The sequence below is a fragment of the Arvicanthis niloticus genome, chromosome 1, assembly GCF_011762505.2.
Source record: "Arvicanthis niloticus isolate mArvNil1 chromosome 1, mArvNil1.pat.X, whole genome shotgun sequence".
Taxonomy (NCBI): Eukaryota; Metazoa; Chordata; class Mammalia; order Rodentia; family Muridae; genus Arvicanthis; species Arvicanthis niloticus.
The window spans coordinates 90,554,710-90,580,114 of NC_047658.1; the positions used below are offsets into that span (position 1 = coordinate 90,554,710).

Sequence of the window (25,405 nt, forward strand, 5' to 3'; positions counted from 1 at the left end):
CTACTATTTTATTATTTTACATCAAAGGCCTATTATTTGATGGATTGCTTCCTTTTTTTTTTTTTTTTTTATATATAATCCCCCATGCTTTATACTGTGCATCTAGAGATAGTAGTCAGTGAGGTGACTCCGTGGATAAAGGCATTTGCTGTCAGGCCTTCTGACCTGAGCTTGATCCCTGGAATTCACACAGTGGCAGGAGAACACTGACTCCCCCAAGTTGCCCTCTGATCTAACCCTGACATCCCACTACAGAATGTGCATATGAATACACCCGTACACCCACACACTCACGTCTCTCTGTGTTAACTATTCTGAGAAGTAATTTTCAGCAGGTATTGAGACATGCGAGGGAAAGGACAGACTGAGAATCCTTAAGGGGACACTGTTTCTCAGAAGCTCTGCTCTAACTAGGCCACCATCTGTCTCTACCTTGCTACATACTCCATGAGGTCCTGGCAATCTTAGGCTTCTTCTGCTCCCTAGGTTTTGCAGCCGTCGGAGGGATGGAAGGCCTGAAGGACCAGTACTTCTTAGCCCTGGCTAGTAACCGGAGTGAGAACAGCAGCTGTGGGCTACCCCGGGAAGATGCCTTCCACATCTTCCGAGATCCATTGACCTCTGATCTCCCCTGGCCTGGGATCCTGTTTGGAATGTCCATCCCATCTCTCTGGTACTGGTGTACAGATCAGGTATGGGAGCTGGCTGAAGGCCTCTTTGGTGCCTTGGGGGCGTCTGGCGTCTGCCATGTGACTTTGCTGTCTGCTGTCCTGTTTCCCCATCTCCATTTCTTGCATCCTCTCCTCTACCAGTTGCTTTGCTTACAAATGCTAATGGTGGATCTGGAGCTGCTGGTCACAGAGTAGGGCGGCATGGGGTGTAACACTGCTCTATGTCTGGGAAGAACTAGTCATAAGCTTCATTATAAGAAGATAAGAAGAAGATGATAAATTTTATTTCAAGATTTGAAGTGCATGTCATTTGTTCAATAAGCAACCCAGACACTCCTGGCACTTAAGAATCTAGAGCCAATATGAAGCTTCTCTGTCATTACCTGAGAACATAAAGAGATGACAGATTTGTCCCTTGAGAGGTTAAGGGTGTCACTTTTTTAAAAGTATGGTGAGACAAAAGAAATCTGAGAGCACACACAATGAAAGATAAAAGGAACCACTCAATCGCTACAATTTCTATCAGTTTCAGAATTTAAAAGCCACAGACTGATCTTGTCCCAGTCATGACCAGGGCTTTTGAGCTCTGGGTGGATGAATCCTTTGGGTCCCAACACTTGTCCCCTGGCTCAGTTTCTGTCACTATTTCTGCAGTCGTAGCATTAACAAACATTTTCTATTTAGTAACATCCTTGACACTGTGACACCTCTGGTGGCCGTCTGGTGGAGTTCGGTCTCGTAGCTTCTTCAGAGAAATGGGCCTCAAGGCAGCCTTGCTTTTACCTTAACTGTGTGCACGTTGTACTGTAAAGTCTAGCATAGCCTAGGGTGATGGTCCAGAGGGGGATAGACCCCACCCTACATGTTCTTCTTATTCAGGGTGCTGAGTGAGAGCTCCAGTTAGTAAGAAAAATAGTTATCTTAACACAAAAGGATATATATTTTGTAAAAAGCCAACAACAGCAAAAGAAGAACACTAAGAAAAAAACCTTTCATGCAAATTATGGCAATTATTGTCTATGAGAGATTACTATGTGTTAGGTGCTATCCTGACTGTGCCAAATACTTCTACCTAATTTCAAAGCTGTCCATTTGGTCGGTAAGAATACTAAGGCAAAGAAAGGCCACACTGGGTGTCCAGATTCACACAGGTGGGTAGTGGGGAGACAGGCTTGAACCCAGGCTGCGTAACTCCACCTCTAAAGTACACAGTTCCTCTGAGATGATGTCATCAAGGCAACGTCATCCTCTAAGAACCCTACCTATGAGATGTCCAGGGTGCAGCCTGTCAGGTCATGTTCCCTCCATAGTTAGCAGTCCCACTGGGGCTATCCCCTGGTAGAGTACATTGTTCCTTTGCTTTCCTAAGCATTTATTTATTTTTACTGCACGTCTATGAATGTTGGCCAGGATGTATGCCAGTGTAACATGTATACCTGGTGCCTGTAAGTGAGAAGAGGGCTTCAGACCCTCTGAGACTGAGTAACAGATGCTTGTGAGCCATCATATGGGTGCTGGAAACTGACAATAGATCCTCTGCAAGGGCATCTAGTGCTCTTAACTGCTAAGCCATCTCTCCAGCCCCTCCTTTGCACACACACACACACACACACACACACGTATGCAATATATGAGTATGCATATATTTATATTCACATACACATATATACGTATATGTGTATATACATATTTTATATAATACACAACACATCATATATATATCATATATATGTATATATGAAGTTGTTCTACTGACAGATTTAACTGGACTGTCTTCAGTACATTCTTTTACCTAAACTAACTATGACAGCAGAAGAGGTGGGTTAATTCTGGAGTTAATTGTAGCTGACAAAGTCTTAACTCTTGGATGTAATAGGAAGGGGACAGTGAAGGAGTCATGGCCACCCCAGTCAGACCAGGAGATAAAGGTGAAGAGAGATGCTTTCTCCTAAACAAGGACCCAGATCTCAGGTCCACTCCTCCTACTGAGGAGCTACACATGACCGGTGAGCACACTGTCTTCAGCTTCCAACCACCTTCACTGTGTTCCAGGTGATTGTTCAGCGGAGTCTGGCTGCCAAGAACCTGTCTCATGCCAAAGGCGGCTCCCTGATGGCTGCATACCTGAAAGTGCTTCCTCTTTTCCTAATGGTGTTCCCTGGTATGGTCAGCAGAGTCCTCTTTCCAGGTGAGGAAGCTGTTGGGGACAGAGGTCACTGGTCTGTCTGCAAGTCTCAGGCTTTGGGAAATGGTCTAGCTACTGACTTCATGCTGCTCCCCAATGCTGACTCAGCAGGCAAGACTGACTGGTGTGGAGTCCTCCACTGCATTCTTCACACCACAGACTGCTTGAAGGTCACATGGTTCCACATGCTTATTCCCCAAGACAAGTCATGTCCTTGTGCTTTAGGGTTTGAGCTCAGTGTTCTGAAGACACACACACACACACACACACACACACACACACACACACACTCACACACACCACCACCACCACCACACACCATAAGATTTTCTTTTTGAGTAAGAATCTTATATGGCCTAGGCTGGCCTTGAACTCATGATGTTCCCACATCTGCCTCTCAAGTGCTGGGATTACATTTTTAAATGCAGTCAAGAGGTTAAACATAGGGATAAATAGTACTTAATAGGATGATGCGGCCAGGAACCTCTGTGGTGCTGTGGTGTCAGGAGCTGGTGATCTGTACATAGCAAACCTGTTTTTCCTTAAACAGCACCAAGGCTGTTACTAACTCAAAGGAGACCATAAAGTGGAGAGTGTGCTCCCCGTGCTCACCACCTCTACAGATGTTATACAGAGGCAAAGAAAGGATAGGATGAACAACCATCCATCAGCCAGTCCAATTACATCTAAATCATTTAGAATCTTTAAGAATTAAGAGGGAGCTGGAGGGAAGGGCACCATCCATGGTGCTGAACTCTGAGAGCTTGCCTCTTCAGCCCAGATGGGGATCCTAAGTTGTGCCCCCACATAGAGGGCAAAAGCTACCTAGGTGGTGGGGAGGGCAAGATCTGAGATCTTGGCTTCTTGGTGACTCCATGTAAAAGTATACAGCTGTCCAGTAAAGCCTGAGAGACAACAATGAGCATGGTTTAAAGCGACACACTCACCGTGCGCCTGCTGAGGCTAGGTCCCTGTGCTCAGACAGGTCCTGATGGTTAGTGCTGTTCTGGACTGTCTGTGCTTGAGCCTCAGCTCTCCCTCTTAGGAGCTACGTGGCCTCGAGTACATCATTTAACCTCCCTTTCCTTTGTTATTAAAGACAGGGCCTCTCAGTGAACCTGGAGCTCACTGATCTGACTAGGATGGCTAGCCAATGAGCTCTGGGGATCCTCTTATCTGCCTTTCCATCCCTCACTCCTGGGCTGGCATCACCAGTGTGTGCCGTTGTGCCCAGCTTTTCACATAGATTCTGGGAGCTGAACTCAGGTTCCCATGCTCGCTCAGCAAGCATCTTGCTGCTGAAGGCATTTCCCCAGCCCAATCTGAGGGACACATCCCCAATGATCTAAGGACTTCCTACTAAACTCCACCTCTTAAAGGGCCTCCAGATACTGCCACACTGAGGACCCAAACTCCCAACACATGGACTCAAATCATACCCTAGCCACAGCAGAGGTGCAGTACTGAGACAAACTAGAGAACCAGGATGGGTAGGCAATTTTACACTGGAGAAATCAGAGAACTTCTCAGGAGAGGAAAGAATTGGGAAAAAAAAAAAAAAAAAAGAAAGAAAGAAAAATACTGGGGCTGGAAAGATGGCTCACAATATACTTCCAGAGGACCTGAGTTCAGTTCCCCGCACCCAGGCGAGGCAAGTGCAGTTCCAGGGGACCGAAGGCCTTTTTCTGGGCTCTTGTAATCATTTACAGACACACACATGGACATAGAATTTAAAGATAAAGGTTTTTGTTGTTTTGTTGTTTGGTTGGATTTTTCAAGACACGCTTTCTCTGTGTAGCTTTGGCTGTCCTGGAAATCACTGGAATTTGCTTTGTAGACCAGGCTGGCCCTGAACTTGAGAGATCTGCCTGTCTCCTCTGCCTCTTGAGTGCCGGGATTAAAGGCATATGCCGCCACCACACAGCTAAAAATAAAGTTGGTTTTTTTTTTTTAGATGAGAAAAGAGAAAAGATATTTAGGGTTTGAAACTCCTGGAGAGCTTGAATCTAAAATGAGCAGTAGTAACTGAAACCTGTGAGCATCTGAGGAAGGCAAGAAAGGGGGTTGAAAAGCACTGACAGGGCTGGGGTCCAGCTCAGTAGTAGACTGCATGTCCAGTGTGCACAAAGCCCTGAGACCTAGACCCAACACCCAAGAAGAAAAAATGTTAAGTATTTTTTAAAAAGTAACACAGAAGGACTTCACTGTAGATATGAATAGCTGTCTCCCACCCTGACAACCAAGGAGATGAAGTCCGAGATAGGATTCTTCCTATGACTGGCTATTAGGTGTTATGGTTCTATTTGGCATCCAGTGACAGTAGTAATGTGTTCTTACTGTGTTCTGTATGATCATACCTAGGTGCTGAATTTTTAATGTGTATTAAATTGGTATGCTCTGTTTTTCCATTAGCCTATATTTTTAATCATTATTTTAGTGGTGTGTGTGTGTATGTGTGTGTGTGTATGTGTGCACATTTGTGCACACATATGCATGCAAGTGTGCCATGTCACCTGTGTGAGGTCAGAGGACAACCTGCAGGAGTCTGTTCTCTCCTTCTATAATGTGGCACCTTGAGATTTAAACAAAGGTCCTAAGGCTTGCTGGCCCTTCGTCTACTTATGAACTGTGTATATGTGGGGGCTGGGGTGGCGTAAGTATGTTTTTGTGTATGTGTGCACGTGTCATGACATCAGTGTGGAGGTCAGAGGCAACATGAGCTTTAGTTCTCTCCTTCCGCCACAGGGAACCAGGGATCAAACAGGTTCCCGGCATGGTCAGCACCATCTTGCCAGCCTTGTCGTGTTAATCTTATGAAACAGAGTTGCTTTTGCAGACAACGGTCACGCTAATGTTATGAAGTAGTATGTCATCACCTCAGTTCTATGGGTTGGCAGCAGGAGCTCAGAATGCTGAAGGGACAATGGCCACAGCTTAGAGTTGAGGCTCTTTTCTAGTTTTCTTGAGTATAAGCTCATAGACCCTTCTAGGGCTGGCCAGGTTCTGGCACACTCTAGCTGGGCCTGGGTTTGGGACCGTCTGTCTCACTGTGGCTTACATTTCTTCCGTAGATCAAGTAGCCTGTGCACATCCCGACATCTGCCAGCGGGTCTGTAGCAACCCCTCTGGCTGTTCAGACATCGCATATCCCAAACTTGTGCTGGAACTTTTGCCCACAGGTAATGTCCCCTCACCCCTATACGCAGTCCCCTGGACCACCCAGAAAGGAGGATACTGTCTGGGTGCAAACATGAAGTATGGTTGAGCTGGAGAGCTGTGGGCACCACAAAGGCCAGAATCTGTCAGGACCACAGAGTTTTGTATGACTATGCCAACAGAAGGCCTACCTCCAGCCGGGCGATGGTGGCGCACGCCTTTAATCCCAGCACTTGGGAGGCAGAGGCAGGCAGATTTCTGAGTTCGAGGCCAGCCTGGTCTACAGAGTGAGTTCCAGGACAACCAAGGCTACACAGAGAAACCCTGTCTCGAAAAACAAAACAAAACAGAAGCCCAAGCCAGGGCCAGTGTCACTCTCTCTTCCTGCTGCCTACCAATCGATGTAGAACTCAGAGAAACAGAGAACAGAGAAATCTTGACTTGAAAAACAAACAAACAAAAAAAACCAAACAAACAAAAAAGAAGGTCTACCTCCCCAGAGTTGAGCCATCAGGATCAGCTAGCTTTGGCCCTGGGGTAATAGGATCCCAAGTGAAGACAGAATCTGCCATCAGAAAGCCCAAGGCCTATAGACCTCCCTTCTGCCCCCTAGGACTCCGTGGGCTCATGATGGCTGTGATGGTGGCTGCTCTCATGTCCTCCCTCACCTCCATCTTTAACAGTGCCAGCACCATCTTCACCATGGACCTGTGGAACCACATCCGGCCACGGGCATCTGAAAGGGAGCTCATGATTGTGGGCAGGTAAGGCTTTATAGGGTAGGACTCTGGGCAGCGGAAAGTCTGAAACAGCTAGCAAAGAAGGGATTAAGCGCTAGCAAAGAAGGGATTAAGCTCATGGACAGATAAAGTCAGAGTACCCAAGTTGCCTTGGCCTCAGGTGCTGCTGCTGAGGAACAAGGCCTCAGTAAGAGTTCATCACTTATTCAAGAGATGTCCTGTGAACACCAGTTGTGTTTCGGTATTAGAACAGTACTGTAATATAATGCTCCAGTATTTAAAAACAACTCTACAGTACATGATGCATGCTGAAGGCTGTCCCAGCTGGGGTTTAGGGAAAGAGTCCTTAGACTTGACCCCAAATGCTAACTCATTAAAGAAAAGCCAGATGCACTGGACTTGATCACTTGAAAAGACACCATTAAAGAGATATAAAGATTAGCCACAGACTGGAGAAAATATTTGTAAGCAACATTACATGCTTAAGAACTTGTAATCTAGAAAATTATGAAGCACTCTTAGAACATAGTATGACCAACCACTCTTAGCACATAGTATGACCAACCACCAAGACAGGTGAATAGGCATTTCACCAAGGAAGATGTAGAAATGGCTATGAGCCTGCAACAAGACGATCAGTATCATTTACTACACGAGACACCACTTGTCCCCACTTAAATGCCAGTAACAGCCAGGCATAATGGTGCAGGCTTATCCCCCCCACCCCTCGTGCTAGGGAAGCTGATGCAGGAGGATTCCTATGCAGTGCTTATGGGACTATGAGTGATTCTATTTAAAAACAACACTTTGGTTTCTTATAACATTAAGCATAAACTTACCACCTCACTTAACAGTTTGTATTCTTAGATATGAGAGCATATGTCCAGAGACTTGTTGTATTAAGATGTTTATTCAAGTAGTTCACATTTGCAAAGGGGCGGGGTGATTCTGTTGTCATCAGCTGGTGAGGGACAAAGGGAGAGAATGGAGTGTTCACGGCACACACTTTTCAATCACAAGATGTGGTGAAATGGTCTGGTAAGATAGTTCAACAGTTAAGGATACTTACTACCAAGACTGATGACCTGAGTTTGATACCCAGGCATCCCAGGTGGAAGAAGAGAGCCAATTCCTATAAATTTTCTGACCTCCACATGAGGGCCATGCACCCTGAATGCCCCCTCCACAAAGTGAATTTTTTAAAGATTTATTTATTTAGTGTGCATGAGTGTTTTGCCTGCATGTATGTTTGTACACCGTGTGTGTGCCTTGTGCCCTTAAAGGCCAGAATAGGGCACTGGATCCCCTGGAATTGTAGTTACAGACAGTTGTGAGCTGCCATGTGGGAGCTGGGACTTAAACCTAGGTCCTCTGAAAGAACAGCCTGTACTTTTAACCACTGAGCCATCTCTTTAGCCCCGATTTTTTTTTTTTTAACCAACGAAATATCCTGAGGAGTTAGCACACACTTGTAATCCCAGCCCTTGGGAGGCTGATGCAGGAGGATCACACATTCAAGGTCAGCCTGGGTGTATTGTCCCTGTCTCTGAAAAGAAGGAGAGTATGAAATATGGATGTGTGTTACCCCTTAGATGGACCTGAGAGACCATTACATAGCTGAGGCAGCAGCTGAAGGCCAAATTCGGAATGGCAGAGGGCACTTGGAGGAGCTCCAGGGAAAGCAAACCTGGAGGGAGCAAGCATGTCCACCCACGCTTACTCAGCGGCAGCAGGAATTAACTGTAATGGAGGAGGGGCTATTTCAGCATGATGTTTGTGCTCATGTTGATGGTACTCTGCAAATTCAGCAGAGGACACTGCATTGTACTCTCAGGGGGGAGGGGAGACAGGTCTCATGTCTTACAGATCTTACAGCTCGGTGAAGCTGCATGATAAAGGGAGGAAAGCCGGTGTTCAGAGAAGACAGGAGTGTTCCCCTCTCTCCTCACAGGATATTTGTGTTAGCACTGGTGTTGGTCTCCATCCTCTGGATCCCCGTTGTGCAGGCCAGTCAGGGAGGTCAACTTTTCATCTACATTCAGTCCATCAGCTCTTATCTGCAGCCGCCTGTAGCCATGGTCTTTATTATGGGATGTTTCTGGAAGCGTACTAATGAAAAGGTAAATCTGGACTGACAACATAACACCTGGGTACTGTCTATAAGCACTGGGAGAAATGGAGGGGAGTGGTCTGGGAGGGACCTGTGTGGGCTAGCCTTGTCACCAAGGAGAGTAAATCCAGTGTGGGAAGCCACAGGAAGGGTCCCACCAGGCTGTGAAAAGACTTGACGGGTATTCTCAGAAGTGTCTCCTGTGTTTGTTTTTTGGAGTCAGGGCCTTACTGTGTGGTACATTTCTATTTCTGTGTTAAAGTATCCTGACAAAAAACTTAGGGGAGAACTGAGCTTGCATTTCCAGGTCACAGTCCATTATTCCGGTGCCATTAAGGCAGGATGACGTAGGACATATCACATCCAGTTAAAAGTAGGGAGGATGAGGCCGACATGCTGTGTCCAGCCAGCTCCCCTGCTTTCATACATCTCAGAGCCCCAGACCAGGGAACGGTGCTGCCCTTTCAGGCTAAGCCTTCCTACATTAAGAATCCTCCCACAGACAGGGCCACAGACAAACCTGGTCTAGACAGTCCCTCACTGAGCTTCCCTTCCAGGTGATCCTAAGTTATGTCAAGCTGACAAAAGTAACCATCATGCTCAGGTTGGCCTCAAATCTACAATCTTCCCACCTACATCTCCTCAGTGTGGGGTTACATGTGTTCACCACCGCACTCGGCTTTGTGACACACTCTTGCTATTGATAGGGAAACCAAATTAGAAGGGAATGAGTGCGCGTATGTAATCATAGCTGGACATCTGCACCTGTGGGTTCAATCCGATTCAATCAACATCGGGATAAAAAATATTTGCAAGAAAAAAATCTGTGTCTCTATTGAGCAAGTGCAGACATTTTTCTGATGTTATTATATAAATGATATGGTACAGCAGCTATTTACATGATATTCACATTGCGCTGAGTGTTATACATAACCTAAAGATGATTTAATATAAGTAAGTGGTTAAGCATGGGCCATGTTCAAACACTATGCCATTCTATACGAGGAATTTGAACATCTGAGAAATTTGTTATCTGTGGGTCCTGGAATTGATCCTTCAGGATACCAAAGGCTGACAGTATCTGGAGAACTTTGATAGGTTTATAATTCCACACCTTTGCAATACAGTGAACATCACAAGAAAGACAACCTCTTAAGATGGCTTCTTGAACTTTTGGTGACCTTGGCATCCCTAAGATGGCTCTCCTTTGGTTCGCAGGGTGCCTTCTCAGGCCTGATCTTGGGCTTGCTGCTAGGATTGGTCAGGCTGATCCTGGACTTTGTCTACGTGCAGCCTCCGTGTGACCAGCCTGATGACCGCCCAGCTGTGGTGAAGAATGTCCACTACCTCTACTTCTCCATGGTTCTGTCATCTACCACCCTTGTCACTGTGTTCATTGTGAGCTGGTTCACAGAGACACCCTCCAAAGAGATGGTACATTTGGGCTGACAGGCCTAGCCTCTGAAACTCATCAAAAGAACAGAACAGGGACTCCAAGCTTAAGCAAGACAGTTGAAATGTTCAGAAAGTCTGGAATAGGGCTTTGGGGACATAGTGATGCAGAACTCAGGGAATGTCATCAGACTCCATTTTTCAATTCTGCTTCAACTCACAGATTCATGGAGAGCTAGGGAGTTCCTAGGGCCATGCCCCCAACCTTTTTTTTTTTTTTTTTTTTAGAACTACCATTGTGTAAAGCCATGAACTTTCCTGGTTCTTAGCAGTTCCTGACAGCTCAGGTGCAGTCTTGTCCTTGGACCAGGAGAAAGACTGAGCCAACCTGTGGCTCACAGGGCTGTACCTTAGGGCTAGCAAAGTTAGATACTACTGAGAGGAGGGCTGTCAGAAGACAGGGGAACAAGCAAGAGGTGTGATCGTTGGTTCTGAGGAATCGGGGGAACTGATGCTCCTTGGAGGACACAATGAACAGTGTCCAAAATGCAAGCTGAGGTGGGTGCAGAGTTGAAAAAAATAAGGAAAAATGGCAGCTTCCGCCTGTCTCATGGTCACCTCTGCTTCTCAGGTCAGCCGTCTGACTTGGTTTACTCGTCATGAGCCTGTGGTCCAGAAGGACTCAGTGCCACCAGAAAATCCACTGTCTCTAACCCTTTCTCAGAATGGGACCACAGAGGCCACTGGCACCAGCATCCAGTTGGAGACAGTTCAAGAAAATATGACCAAAGCCCATAGTGGTGAGTTGCCTCTGGTCTCAGTTATAGTAGAACTGAAGAAGCATTATGTGTTCAGGGGGATTCTGTCAGATCACCATCTAGAAAGGGGGAAGTTTAGGAATTTCAGCATCCCCTGGCTCTGATGCCTGGCTTTCTCCACTGACCAGTGGGGACTCTTCAGAGACACACTAACGGCAAACCCAGAGCCTACTGAAACTCCATGTAATCCCACACTATAGGCTGGAGCACTACAGCTGTCCTCAAATCACTGATTTTAGTTTAATTCACTTTATAAAATGTGAGTTAATCTTTTAAAATTTGGAGATTTCATGAAAGTCTATATTTCCATCTGATGAACAATGGGGGAAATCTGGCAACATAAGGCCTCCATGTTTATATAGCAAAGTTATCTCTCATGGTGTGAAGATTCAGGTTGTCATTTAAAAAAAAAAAAGTCATGGATACTAACCTATGTCAACTCAAGGTAAGAAACTCTGAAGATTCCCCTTCCCTCCACCCTTGGACTTTCTTCTTCTTCCAGTGCTAGGGGTTGGACCAAGGGCATGCTCAGCCTAAAAAGTGAGAAACTGCAGGTCACAGATTTTAAAAACTAGGTGAGTGTTGAGGTCTAAGAGTTGCCTCACAAACCATACGAACACTGGTTTCAGTCATATAGGGATAGTTTTTTGAGCATATGCTCCAGGACTGATCGATCAGGGTTGTAGTACAGACTTGGGGGTTGAACTGTGACATTGAGAATAAAGATCTTACAGGGCTTTTAAGCCTAAGCTCTGTGCCAAGTTATTCCACCAATCAGGATTTAGGGATAGGGGACTTCCTTAGGAATGTGTCTTTGTTGTACATTTATCCGGCTCCCATTGGTTGGGGTATTCAACTGTGGCAGGGGACTTGCCTTGTCTAACATTCATGTCCTAACTTGTCTACCAGGATGTCAGTTACCCATGTACCTGTCTCTTTCTGCCAAGTAGGATGTGAGTTCCCAGGGAGGTCTTGGGAACTTAAACTTTACTGGACCCCTACTCAAAATGGAAATCTTATTCCAAATAGTTTCTTATATTGGTGCAGGTGTCTCTCTAATGTTGAGGTCCATCCAAGGGATAGCAAATACCATAAAAGCTCATACAGAGGTGCAGGAAATGATGCTGGGTGGTTGGTTTGGGTCCAAGCTTATTGTGGCTAAGTACACAAAGCAATTCTAACTGACTTCTGTTGTGATTGGTTTCCAAGAGCACAGAATAGAGCAGAATATGCAATCAACTTGGGCATGAGAAAGTTTCTTAATAACAGCAATAACAACATATGACAACATTTCCCTGTGACATTAGTAACAGCACAAAATGGCAGGCTAGCCAGGTAACAGTTACCTAGGCCTTAACATTTCATCTAGGCCTTATCAGTGAGCATATTTCTTTGTGGAAGTGAAGCCACTGCCATCATATCCAATGTATAAACTGGCTCCCCTGACTCAGGTGGATCAGCTGTCTAGACTTCTGGAAGCTGCTGTGTGTGCAGCCTGAGTGTCACACAGAGAAACAGCATCCCCCCAAATGGCCAAAGTCCTGCATCTTTCTGGAAGGCACTGTGATACAGAGGGGAGCAGAGCTGGGTCCTAAGCTCAATGTGGCCACTACTTACCAGCTATGTGGTTTTGCTAAAGTTAGGGTAAGCCTCGATCTCTTCATCTGAAGACAGTGACATCTTCCAGACTTAAGATACTAATAGATACAGCCGTTCCTTGGTGCCTGAGAGAAACTGATCCTAGGACCCCTAGGGGTACCAAAATGTATTAGTGCTCAAATCCTTGGTATAAAATAGCAAAGTAGAGGCTGGGAAGGCAGCTGTCAGTAAAGTGCTTGCCTTGCAAGCATGAAGACCTGGATCTGATCCCCAAGGGAAAGAGCAGTAGGAACATGGTGGCATGTGCTCAGAATCCTAGCACCTGGAAGGGAGGGCCAGACTATCACTGGGGCTCATTGGCTAGCAGCCTGATCTACTCAGGGAGTTCCAGGCCAATAGAAGACTGTCTAAAAAAAAGAGGACTCCTGAAGAATGATACCTAAGGTTATCCTCTGGCTCACACACAGGCCCACACACGTGCACCCGCAAATGCCACAGTACTTGCACATAACCTATGTACATCCTCCTGTATACTCAAACTCAGCTCTAGAATATCCAGAACACCCCATCCAATGTCAGTGCTGCAAACGTAGTTGTCATGCTGTATTATTTAGGAAGGAATGATGAAAAAGTCTGTACTTCTCTGAATATTCCTGATTCATGTTTGGTTAAACCACCAAATACGGAAAGCCAACTGTGCCTTCCAGGAGTTCTGTATCTCAGTTCATAAACACACGTGGCTGGTCTTCTTCCTCTTAGGGAGAGTTGGTTCCCCTGTGACCTTCCTTTGCTGGGCTCTTTCTAGATGGTGTGTCTCCCAAACAGTCGAAGGTGGTGAAGGCTATCCTGTGGCTCTGTGGGATGGAAAAGAACAAAGAGGAGCCCCCAAGCAAAGTGGAACCTGTGATAGCTTCCTTGGAGGAAAATCCCTTGGTGAAAACCCTGCTCGATGTCAACTGCATTGTGTGCATCAGTTGCGCCATCTTCCTTTGGGGATACTTTGCGTAACTCAGGATGAGCCAGAAAATGTAATAAAGCTGTCTGTTTGCTGTAGAGCTTCAGAGGTGCTGCTGACAAGCCAATTGGCATATTCTTCCTAAAAGGAATGGATGGATGGCCCTGGAACTTTCCTCACTGTGGTACTTGTTCCTGCTTAGAGTGTGTGAGAAGCAGACTTGTGTGCAGAGCCCTGAAACATCACACACTGTGAAAACCAGGGGCTGTGTATCATGGCACATGCCTGTAACCCCAGCTGCTTCTGAATTAGGATTGCAAGTTTGAGGCCAGCTTGGGATACCTAGCAAGACTCTCTCTCACACACACACATACACACAGAGAGAGAGAGGTAAGGGAGGGAGAGAGAAGGAGGAGGAGGGAGAAATGAGGACATGAGGTAACTGTGCACTTCTCCAATTCTAGCTTAGTGGCTGAAGAGATGGCTCAGAAATTAGGAGTCCTTGCTGCTTCTGCAGAGGACCTTCCAAGTCCTATAACTGGGCCATTCTTAACAGTCAACTCTCAGGGCTCAAAATCAGTCAGCAGATTATGCTGCTTCTGCCTCCCAGTAAAAGCAGTCAACTGGCCACCCCTCACTGTCCTTAACTTGGTCCAATGCCAGCACCAGTTCTCCTAGGGGGGTCTCCCTGACTCCAGTCTCACCTCACCCCAGGTCCAATTTCTGCTACAACATAGGCTTGCAGAGATCTAAAATACAAGCCTCTCCCCAGCTCTTTAGCTCACTCTTCTTTGGGAAAGTTTATAAACTCTGGCCTCCATGGCCACCTCCCGCTGACCTCGGCAGCCTCTTCCTTGTTGTTTGCGGCCTCCAGCTCTAGCCCTACCACTTAGAACTCAGCACTTTTTGGTTAGTTTTGTTGAGAGAAGGTCTTACTGCGTGGCTCTGACTCACCTGGAACTTGCTTTGTAGTCCAGGCTGGCCTTGAACTAGGACAGATCAGCCTGATTCTGCTTCTCAGGCCTAGAAGTTTTTATAGATTTATTTTTATGTGTATGAATGTTTTACCTTGTGTATGTATGTGTAGCATCCATGAAGCCACCTCTTCCACCAAGAACTGGAATTCCAGATGGTTGTTGGCAACCACGTGTGCCCGGGGAACATAACCTGGGTACTCTGGAAAAGCAGCAAATGCTCTCAACTCAGAACCACCTTCTGCTCTGGTCTTACTCTGATTGCCTCTTCTCCTGACCCCACCTCTTACCAACAGCACCCCCAATGATTCCATCACCATCACCCGGTGTCTTCACCACCTCTCAGATTCCCGATCTGTTGATCCCATCTCCACTCTGGTCTCATCTCCCAACTGGATCTTCACCCACCACTCCAGCCTCCTTTCCCTAGTCCCACCTCACAGCTATGCCCGCAGCCATCCCTTCTTCATGGACTTGAGCTCTGAGCTCCCTAGGGTACGGACATCCCCATGCTCTCTTACTGCTCCCCACCCTAAATGCCCGTTTCTGTTGTTCATGTTGGTTCCTCAGAGTGTAAGCAGGGATATTCGGAAGAGTAAGCCACCAATATTTGCCTAGAGGACAAAATGAGTTTTAAGTCTATGGCTTCAATTCTCAAAGTCTTTTGCACGAAAAATGTTTCTATATGAAATGCCAAGCCATGTTTTTTTTTCTTCTGTACAAGTATAATTTGTATGCAAGAATGAACTCTGATCCAGGCAGAAAGAATGGAAACAAGTCTGAGGAGATGTTCCCCTTATCAAGTAACCTTACGAGTGTCATTTGTGATGACCTTTATTTAACGTACTGGTGGATGGAACTGAAATCAGTGATCCTTTCTACCTGGTTCTCTTCCCTTGCATGTGGGCAGAACCTGTGACTTGCATGTAACCCACAGAACATTGGTGATGGTCATGGGATGTCACTGTAATGTCTTATGTGTAATGATTATATATGACTCTCTTGAGCTAAGGACACAGTTCAATTCGGTAAAGCGCTTGACCTGAGTTTGAGCCCCAGAACCTGAATAAAAGGCCAGGCTTGAGGTAAACACTTAGAATCCTGAATCTAGGGAGGTAAGACAAGTAGATTCCTGGGGCTCACTGGCCAGCGAGCCAGCCAGCCAGCCAGCCAGCCAGCCAGCCTGCCTATCCTCTTCAGAGAGCTTCATGCCAATGAACAAGACCAGAATAAACAAGGTGGTCAGTTCCTGAGAAACATGAGAGCTATCTTCTAGTCTTCATGCCCACACTCACCTGTATACACATAAAACATTAAGTAATGAAAAAAAAGACCACTGGGCTGGAGAGAGGGCCCAGCAGTAAGAACACTTGTGCTTGCCGAAGGGCCAGTTTTACTTTCCAGAACCCACATGGTGGCTCACATCTGTAACTCCAGTTCAATACCCTCTTCTGACCTCTATGGGCACCAGGCACACATGCAGGCAAAAGACTCACAAATAAAATCTAAGTTAAAAAAAAAGACAGCATTGTTAGTTGACTCACTATGGATCCTTCCTGGCTTGCTTGATGAAGCAGCTACTGAGCTGACATGAAACAAATTAAGGAACTACTGCAGACTCCAGGAACCTTCACCTCCAAAGAATGGCCGGAAGAGGGCAGGGTCTCAGATCTTGTGGCCACAAACACACAGAAATGGAGTCTGACAAGCTTGGATCCTCCTTTTCCAGTACAGCTCCCAGATGAAATCACAGCCCCTACCTGACCTTCACTGCAGCCCTGTGAGATCATAGCAGAGGTCCTAGCTGAGCTTGCCCCAGCCCCTGACCCACAGAAGCAATGAAGTGTGTGATCACTTGTCAGAGAACCATTGCTGACAGGCATCGGTGTGATGGTGAACAGTGGAGTGGTTGGAGTGGAAGGAAGTGGGTTTGCCTGATGGCTGTGTGGGGTACACAGGCCACAGCTGCTGGAAGAGAAGCAGTTAGCGTCTTCAGACTAGCAAGTATCAGGCTTTTGGTTAGCTGTAACAGAAACAAACCAGCAAACTTTATGCAAAACACCAACAAACAAAACAAAGCAAGTTACTGTGAGGATATAGTATAGGAAATACAAGACAGACTCAAGACGTGTGGGGACTCTTGGAAACCAAGTGTGTATACCCCTCCAGCTTTTGTGCCTGTCTCCCAACACAATCATAGATTTCTTCACTGGCTGCTTATCTCTGTCATGCACGGTAACTGTTGGTTGTCACGTACAGCTCCTTAGTATTGTGCCAGAAGAGATGCCCCTGCTTCCTGGCTAGGCTCCTAAATGTACAAAGCTGTGTAAATCCACACTAGCCAGGGAGGTACAGTCTCTGGAATGAGGACAGTTCATATTGTTTGGTTGCACCATGCCAGTTCATTTCTCCTTCCTCCTAGTTCCACCTATGTTACACAAAAAAAAGTAGTCTGAGTGCTACCTGCAGACTAAGTCCGAGAGTCTGTGTGGGCTCTACTGTAAAGGGGCAGGGTGGAGGCTCTACAGCATGGAAGCAAGGTTGAGAACAGACCATACAAAAGCAACCAGGGGAAGCTTTGTCTTAAAACCTTCAAATGAGCTCACACTGGGAGGTGGAGCCCCAAGAAAGGGATCCATCCCCACCAGTTCCAGAGAGCAGACTACACTAACCACATCTATCTTGAGTGTCTACAGGGTACAACCCTGTACAACATGCATAGCAGCCAGGGGCCACCTCTTCACTATGTGGGATCAAAAGCAGGTTCCTTCTATAAGGCTAAGGGACAATGTACTGGGGAGTGGGAAGAGGAAGGGAATCTATGACCCTAGTGTTGATGTGTGGCCACAGAGCACTCTGAGCACACAGCCCCAAAGCTTCCGAGAAACGGTGGAAAAGGGAGGGAAACCATATGTAAGGCAGATTCCAAAAGCATCTTTCTGGAGACCATCATCCTTCTGGGTTGCCAGAGATGCCACCATGATGTCAGGCAGGGGAAAACATTGACACATGTAACACACATAACACGTGTTACAAAAGGGCACATGCCACGTCCTTAAAGAAGAAAAGAGAACCAGGTGCCACACTTGGTTCTGTACTGGGTCTTGGATAATGACTCTGGAGCTTAAGAGCAGTGCCACTCAGTGCCACACAAGCCTGGCCCTCAGTGAAGATGGGTGGCAGCTTCAGTTTCGTATTTTTTGACATCATAGAATCAAAGTTTTCATTTCTTCTAAGGACTGGGCAGTTAAAATTTAGGCAGGGTACCACACAAGCCAATAATGAATTTGGTATGCTTTAGCACCACTGACACCAGGCATAAGCCACAGGCAAATATGTGAATCTGAACTCTCATCTCCAGTCTAAGCCTCTCCTCTGAGTGACAGTTCTGGCATCACAGTGGGGTTATCTTCAGGGTGTTGCCTAGCTCTTTAGAAAAGGGGCGCAGCTCTAAGTACAACCTGCAAAGAAACTCTCCACAGCTTGGTCCCATAGTATAATGAAAAACAAGGAAAGGAAGCCTTCAGCAAACACATTTTAAACCCTTATTTTTTTATAGTGAGAGAGTATGTGCCGAATCCTATAGAGACTTGGTGCCACAGGAAAGGGAGATGCTAAGGGGTGGGGGGAGCAACCTTTCAAAAGCAAAAGGGATGAGGTGAAGAACTCTGGGAGGGAGGACAGGGAGAGGGAGGACAGGGAAGGGGAGGACAGGGAAGGTGACAACATTTGGAATATAATAAATAAAATAATTTAATCAAAAAATTTAAAAAAAGATTTATTTTGTGTGTTTTCTCTGTATTCCTGTATGTGTATCTCGTGGGTGCTTTGTATTCACAGAGGTCAGAAGACATTGGATCCCCTGAAAATGGAGTTACAGATGGTTGTAAGCCATTATGCAGGTGCTGGGAATTGAACCTAGGTCCTCTGCAAGAGGAACAAGTGCTCTTAACTTCTGAGCCATCTCTTCAGCCCAGACATAAATTTAAAAGGCGGGAGAAAAATGTTTCTCCGTGCATGCTTTCAGTGTAATTGACAAATTACATTACTTTAAAGGGCTTTGGAGGTACCAGGAACATTGAGGGAAGAAAGATATTTGACCTTGCTTAGATGTGCATGTGTGTATAGATAACAACACATACACATATGGACATATTTCTGGTCTATTTTGTGAGATAGTTGCAGCTTAGAGAGACTTAAACTCACAATGCTCTTGCCTCAGCCTCCTGAGTGCTGGGATTCCAAGCAGGCAGACACTGTGCTCAGTCACAATGTCTTCTAAGCCAGAGGAGATCACATACCTCTAAAGACCAAAGTCCCAGGCATCTACCAATGTCAGGGTCTAATTCTCTGTTATCTAGAAAAGCACCCTAGGCAGGCAGGCCACAGGGAGGAGGCACAAGAAGAACAACCGTCCAGACTGATAGCCTCCCTTAGGTCCAATTCTGCTCCTCCCTTGTCATAGTTCCTGATACACGCGCGCGCGCGCGCACACACACACACACACACACACACACACACACACACACACACACACACACACACACACACAGAGACACACACGGCCCTGAAAGTTACTGGGAGTCATCTTCCCTGAGTCTAAGTCTTTCTGAACAGACCAGAAAGAGATATCAAGATTGCAAACCTACAAAGAGGCCTTAGCCATGGATGGTCCTTACAGGTCCTGGCAGCCAGTCACAGCTGGACAGTCTTTCTGAGACATGGCCTCATAGAGTGCATGCTGGTCTAAATAACTCAGTATGTAGTTAAGGATGACCTTAAATACGTGATTCTTCTACCTGTCACACCATACCTGCTTCCCCACTCCCCACTCCCAGAGACTTGCCATGTATCCCAGGCTAGCTCAAACTTATAACCCTCTGCCTCCCAAGTGCTGAAACTACCACGCTAGCATTTCTCTATTGTTTCAAATTCCTATAGTCAAACATATAGGCACACTCACACACATATATGCACAAACACAAATGTATACATACCAGAGTCTGCCTCCAAGAACTAGCAAGTTTTCATATAAACCACAGAATATATTTAGTTCAAATTAAACACGAAACTAGAATAACATTTGCTCTTTATCAAGTAGCAATTATAGTTTTGTTTTTTGTTTTTTGTTTTTGTTTTTTTTAAAAAAGAACGGTATATTTCTCTCCATATTCTGGCGGTCCACAAGGCACGACTTGCACCTATTCTGATGAGGCGACAGAGCCAGCAGTCGCCAACAATGCTCGAGGTTCTGGGGGTTGGAGGAGACAGACTGTATTTAATACAAAATGATTCTGCAGCAAGTCTGAAGGAACGGAAGCTCCCTCTGGTACATGAGAACCAAAGTCCAAGTAGCAGGAAGTAGGCAACTTGCATAATTAATGTTTTATTAAATAGATAGGTAAGTCTCTTCTGAGTCACTCCTAGTGCTGTCTGAGCTGACAGCACTGGCAAAGGCTTCCCATACATTTCTCGGCAGTATACTCTTTCTGCTGTAATATTTCTTTGTCCTGATCATTTTTGGCATGATTTTCATCCTAGATAAAGCAAGCCAACTTCTTTACGACACAGGTCATTCAGCTTTGAGGACCGGCCATCACCTTCTCCTTGGGCCGTGGGAGTCTAGTCCTTCGTGGTCAGACCTTCCTTCCCCCACTGAAAGCTTCTCACTGTTTGGTCTGCAGAGACAGAGGCTTGCCTGACCCAGTTCTGCTCACTGGGATGGAGGGCCAAAGGCTGGCAAATGGCTTTCTTCACAATGCAGTACTTTCTGTGTCATTGTCTATGTCCAGCAGGATGTGGCCAGGCACTTCTTTGCTTGCCAAGTCTGAATGTATTTCAGGAAAGATGCTGCGAATTGATTCAGAAACCCTAGAATTGGTGTCTGGACAAAAAACATGAAGAAACATGGTATCAGTGAGAGTTAGGTCCAAATGCCACCAATGCGCTAAGAAGGAGGCTGGAAGGTCTGAGTCAGCCTGTGCACAAACACAGCCCTTTCCAGAGGTTTTGAGGCCTTGAGACTCTAGGCAGCAGTTGTCTACATCAGCCCACTGGAACACCTGAGAGCCTGGGCAGCCAGAGGGATGTGACACTTGAAGGATGCTTGCTTTGAGTGAGGGCAATTCCACTCTCACCTAGGCCTCCAGTGCACTAACTGTGGGTTCCTAACAACATCTATGCTGCTGGGCAAGATTGCCCTGGGAAGAACTCTCTTCTGAGACTGCAGGGGTTACCTCTGGGCTATAAAGCTGTGACCTCAACCTGCACTGAATCAAAACTTGGATTGAGTTACTCTGAGTTGCAGGGACTATCCTCTGCACTGTAGGATACTGGGTAGACTCTTGTGGCTTTTACCAACAAAATGCTGGTAGCATATAGCTTACTGACCTCCATTAAGTGTCCCCAGTGGGACACATTCACCTTTTGTGACAACAATTTCAGTAGACCACCAAATCTCTAAATACTATTTTTTTAACACTAATACGCTGAAATCTCTTATGATGTTTTCTTAGGTTGACTGGAAATTCCTTCAGTAAGATGGCAAATATACAGGCCTTAAGCCGCTGCCCCTCTCCTTCCATGTTCATAAGACCACTTCATTAACCACAGCTCTCTTCCAGACTACCACATGCTGGGTCCTGCTCTGCCTGGCAAGGACGGACACACTAATGAAGGAGACAGATGTGGCCTTGACGAAACCCATAGGTAAGCCAGGAGACTGGTTTCTTCCCCTTCCCCAGAGCCCCTCTTGGCCTCTCTCCGTATAGTTCTGAGCTGTGGGTTTACTTTTTCCTAGGTCAAGAAACTTATCCTTGTACCGTAACTAGGGGAAAATTTTAAGATTATGGATGTGCCAAGGAATTAAAGGGTCCAGGCGCTCAGCACCATTCCAGACATTTCAGACTTATAGGAACTTGAAAACCAACTGAATGGGTCTGAATCTCATGGTTCACAGATAAATCAAAAGGAGTCTGTGTACACAGAATTAAGGACGTCTCAGACTTGTGGCTCACACAGGGCAAGGGCATACCTGTCTTGTTTAGTGCTTACAGCCATGATTGGCACAAAGTAGTGGATGGACAGATAAATAGCGGACTGGTGCAAACACCTTTCCAACCCTTCCTTCTCACAGTCTCATGCAGAGAGGTGGCCATGACTCAAGGCAGCAGTGAACAAGAAAATCATCACAAACTCAAGTCTCTGCCCTATAACCCTACCTACCCCAGATGCCACTGCCAGCCCAGGGACAAGGACTAAGGGACAGACACGAGCTGGTGGAGCATGCAGAGTGCAGATGCATAGTAACCAGATGTCAACTTGTTATGCCTCTGTTCGTGCTACAGCTGTTTCAGAGGACAAACTGGCTCTTCTTTTCCTAATCCATCCAGATACACTTTTTTTTTTTTTTTAAATTAAAGACAGGGTTTCTCTGTGTAGCCCTGGGTGTTCTGGAACTTGATCTTGTAGACCAGGCTAGCCTTGAACTCAGAGATCTGCCTGCTTCTGCCTTCCAAGTGCTGGGATTAAAGGTGTGTGCCACCACTGCCTGGCATATATATCTTTTCTTTTCCTTTTCCTTTTCCTTTTCCTTTTCCTTCCTTCCTTCCTTCCTTCCTTCCTTCCTTCCTTCTCTTTCTTTCTTTCTTTTTCCTTTCCTTTTCTTTTCTTTCTTTTTTCTGAGACAAGAGTTTCTCTGTAGTCCTGGCTGTCCTGGAACTCACTCTGTAGACCAGGCTGGCCTCGAACTCAGAAATCCACCTGCCTCTGCCTCCCAAGAGCTGGGAATAAAGGTATGCACCACCACTGCCCGGCACATATCATTTCTTAATTTGTACTTTTCTGAAATTCTCTACTTATGATGAAAACAATAATATATTTAGGACAAAACCCATGTGGCGAGGTGTAAGGGCATGGCTTTCTTCTGCCTCCTGTCTGTCCAATCTGCCCTTCCCAGCCTCTCTCATTCTCACAGAAATTGTTTTGTGATAGGAAACAATGGAGTGTGTGCAGGGAGTGGTAAGAAGGGCTTCATGGTGTACAGGGCCAGTTTCTGGAAGGACAGCAAACACAGCTGTGCATCTGCTACAGAATGAAGACATGTGCATTCCCCAGCTGTGTCATACCACTTCAGTGAGTTGCTGTATACACTATATCAGCATTAGCTCTACCGTGGAGACCAAGGGCACCACTATATCAAGGTGACATGCCAGCATGGGTCAGACACAAAGCAAACACAGCATATCTGGGTTCTCTGAACTGCACTGTGTTTCTCCACCTCCCAGAGGACCATGTATATCCTCTGTGAGCATCCCAAGGGAGAAGACATTGTCTGAGGAGATAATGGCTGAAGTTGTGAACACCTGGTCCACTGCAGTCAAGAAAAGTGTCACTTTAGAAGACACCCTCAAGCCTTTTTTCCCCCTCTTTTAATGATTCCACACATCTCCAAGAAGGGCTGGTCTGTAAGTACATCCCTTGGAGTTAAGTTCATATTAAAGATAATTTAAAGATAACAAGAAACCCAGAAAAGAGCATCAGGTAACATGCCTTACTTGGCCTCAAGGCACAGGGAGGATGGTGAGATGGACCTGGGATCCTGACAAATGAATGCATTCTTTCTTGAGTGAGTGTCTTAATTTGGGAGACAGGCCTTCAAGGGGCAGGACTGGCACTCTATAGAGTTTATGGTACGGGTCTAGAAGAATTTTCACTTCAATAAGTTTGATTATGTGCTTTAAGTTGCAACCCTTTTCTTCAAAAATGCTATTTTGATATCAACTCATATAAGCACCAGATTCAAACACACCCTGGAAAGCAACCCAATGCATAGTGAAGCTCCAAACATCACTGCCGCCACCCAGCCTCTCTCAGGTCTGAAAGCCCCAGGACCCTTAGCAAGTCCGGTCTGTGAACAACGAAGTGAGCTTCTTATTACTCTAGCCCAGTGGTTCTCAACCTTCCTACTACTGTGACCCTTTAATACAGTCCTTCATCTGTGGTGACCCTCAATCATAAGCTTATTTTCATTGCTACTTTATAACTGTAATTTTGCTACTACTATCAACTGTGATGTAAAAAAAATGTGTTTACTGATGGTCTTTTGGTGTTGCAACTCACAGGTTGAAAACCACTACTCTAGTTAAAGGAGGGATTATACTCAATCTCACTGAATGTCTGACTTCCCATGAATACACCATCTACATATTAAACTGCAATTAGAAGCCCAGTAAATGTTCAACTATAAGTATGAACAGCACACACAGCTGATGAAATAGTGAGTGCTATACTCCTATGTGGGTAATGGCACAGAATGCAAAGGAAAATTGTAATGCTGAGATAAAATTCATACAGGGCAAATGAGATCATGTACTTCCCTGCCTTCAGAAAACAGACCGAGACAGTCTTTAAAGGTAGGCTAGAAGCAGACTTCTGCAACTAGAAAATAAAGATCCAAATACCTAGGTGGTGCTTGAAACCTCTTGTTTCTCTCTGGGTTCTACAAGGCCTAGTCTGGCATGTAACACAATAATAGCTAACTATCGTTCGCTCACCTACTGCTATTAAGGGCTGATAGAGCCTTTCTTATTTCATCTGATTTAATCCCTTTACCCATTGTGCCCAATGTCGGCACTTGACACATCAACCAGGTTGTGCCTTCCCAGGGTGTCTCCTGTGCTATAGCACATGCTCTGTCTACTATATCTCAAGCCTGCTAGGAGAGGAAAGAATACAAATGAAGGCATAACAAGGCCAGCCCAGTGACCACCTGTTAAAGTCCGTGAACACATTTAGTTCTTAGAACAATGAAGAACAATGAAGAGCAAGCATGGACACGGTCAGCCCTCCTTAGTGCATGCACTATTAGTAGGGGTGCAGGCAGGCAGGGTTAGGGTGACTTGGTTAGTGACAGCCATTAGTGCACAAATACGATCATAAAGTAGCAAAAATGCTTTGGCCAATCAGTTGCCTTTTCCTTACCATTAAACATTCCAATTTCAGTTCTTACTGAATATGGCAGGTCATACATCTAAATTATTTAATAAAATGTTTAAATTAGAATACTCTTTGCTAAAATCCTACTGCTTTACACAGTCACAATGAGAGCTTGATATTTAGGATGGCCCAGAACCTCTCCCTTCTCCAGAGCTCTGAACTGAGTTTTGAAGACGAGAGTGAGCTACCAAGTCAGCTTGGCAGTGTGCCCTGCTCACAGTGTTCACTCAATCCCTAACGCCTGAAACTTTAAGTTAAATGATGCAAATGGTGAGATGTTTTCTGGAATCTTTTCAAAGTTTCGTAAGTTAAAGCATGTCACAATAAAAGGCTGTGCTGTATACTTTGTCTTGAAGACCATATCCAAGAAGAGTCACTAACGGCATGATCCATGCTAGAGGAGATTCCTAAATTCCACAGGCTGGCCTTCTATACATTTTCAAGTGTGTGTAGGCTGGGGACGTTAAGATACTTTAGGTTAATGCTACAATACAAAGGAAACTACAGGGATCCTGGAATTTTTGTGCTAAGAAAATTTATAGCAAAGAATAAAAAAAAACCAGATAACATCTTAGATTATTTTTAAAAGTAAAATTTCACCTCACTATAAAGTGTAGTGACTGATAAATCAATTAAAATAATCTTTTGGCAATAAATACACAGACATGGCAATATCATGGGTGCCCATGGTACTACAAAATAGGCTTATTTCTGGTTTGCAGAGTTCTCTAGTCTAGTTAAAAGAACTGAGTAAAATTTTGGTGTCATAAGTATTAAAGGGTTAAAAGGCTCAGTCTTAACTAAGGTTT

General features: G+C 45.5%; 2 protein-coding genes across 2 annotated transcripts in view; one reads left to right on the forward strand and one right to left on the reverse strand.

Annotated features, from left to right (window-relative positions):
* Window positions 1–13,724, forward strand: part of Slc5a11 (solute carrier family 5 member 11) — a 56,552-nt gene extending 42,828 nt beyond the window's left edge. The window contains 8 exon segments of the mRNA XM_034511398.2: window positions 487–692; window positions 2,724–2,859; window positions 5,928–6,035; window positions 6,626–6,776; window positions 8,704–8,872; window positions 10,081–10,296; window positions 10,886–11,054; window positions 13,477–13,724. Coding sequence (XP_034367289.2) covers window positions 487–692; window positions 2,724–2,859; window positions 5,928–6,035; window positions 6,626–6,776; window positions 8,704–8,872; window positions 10,081–10,296; window positions 10,886–11,054; window positions 13,477–13,679 — 1,358 coding nt within the window. The 3' untranslated portion in view covers window positions 13,680–13,724.
* A 5,900-nt stretch (window positions 13,725–19,624) lies between these two features.
* Arhgap17 (Rho GTPase activating protein 17) overlaps window positions 19,625–25,405 on the reverse strand; it is a 75,907-nt gene continuing 70,126 nt past the window's right edge. The window contains exon 14 of the mRNA XM_076928315.1: window positions 19,625–20,484. Within this exon, the coding sequence (XP_076784430.1) occupies window positions 20,354–20,484 (131 nt within the window). The 3' untranslated portion in view covers window positions 19,625–20,353. The remainder of the gene's footprint in view (window positions 20,485–25,405) is intronic.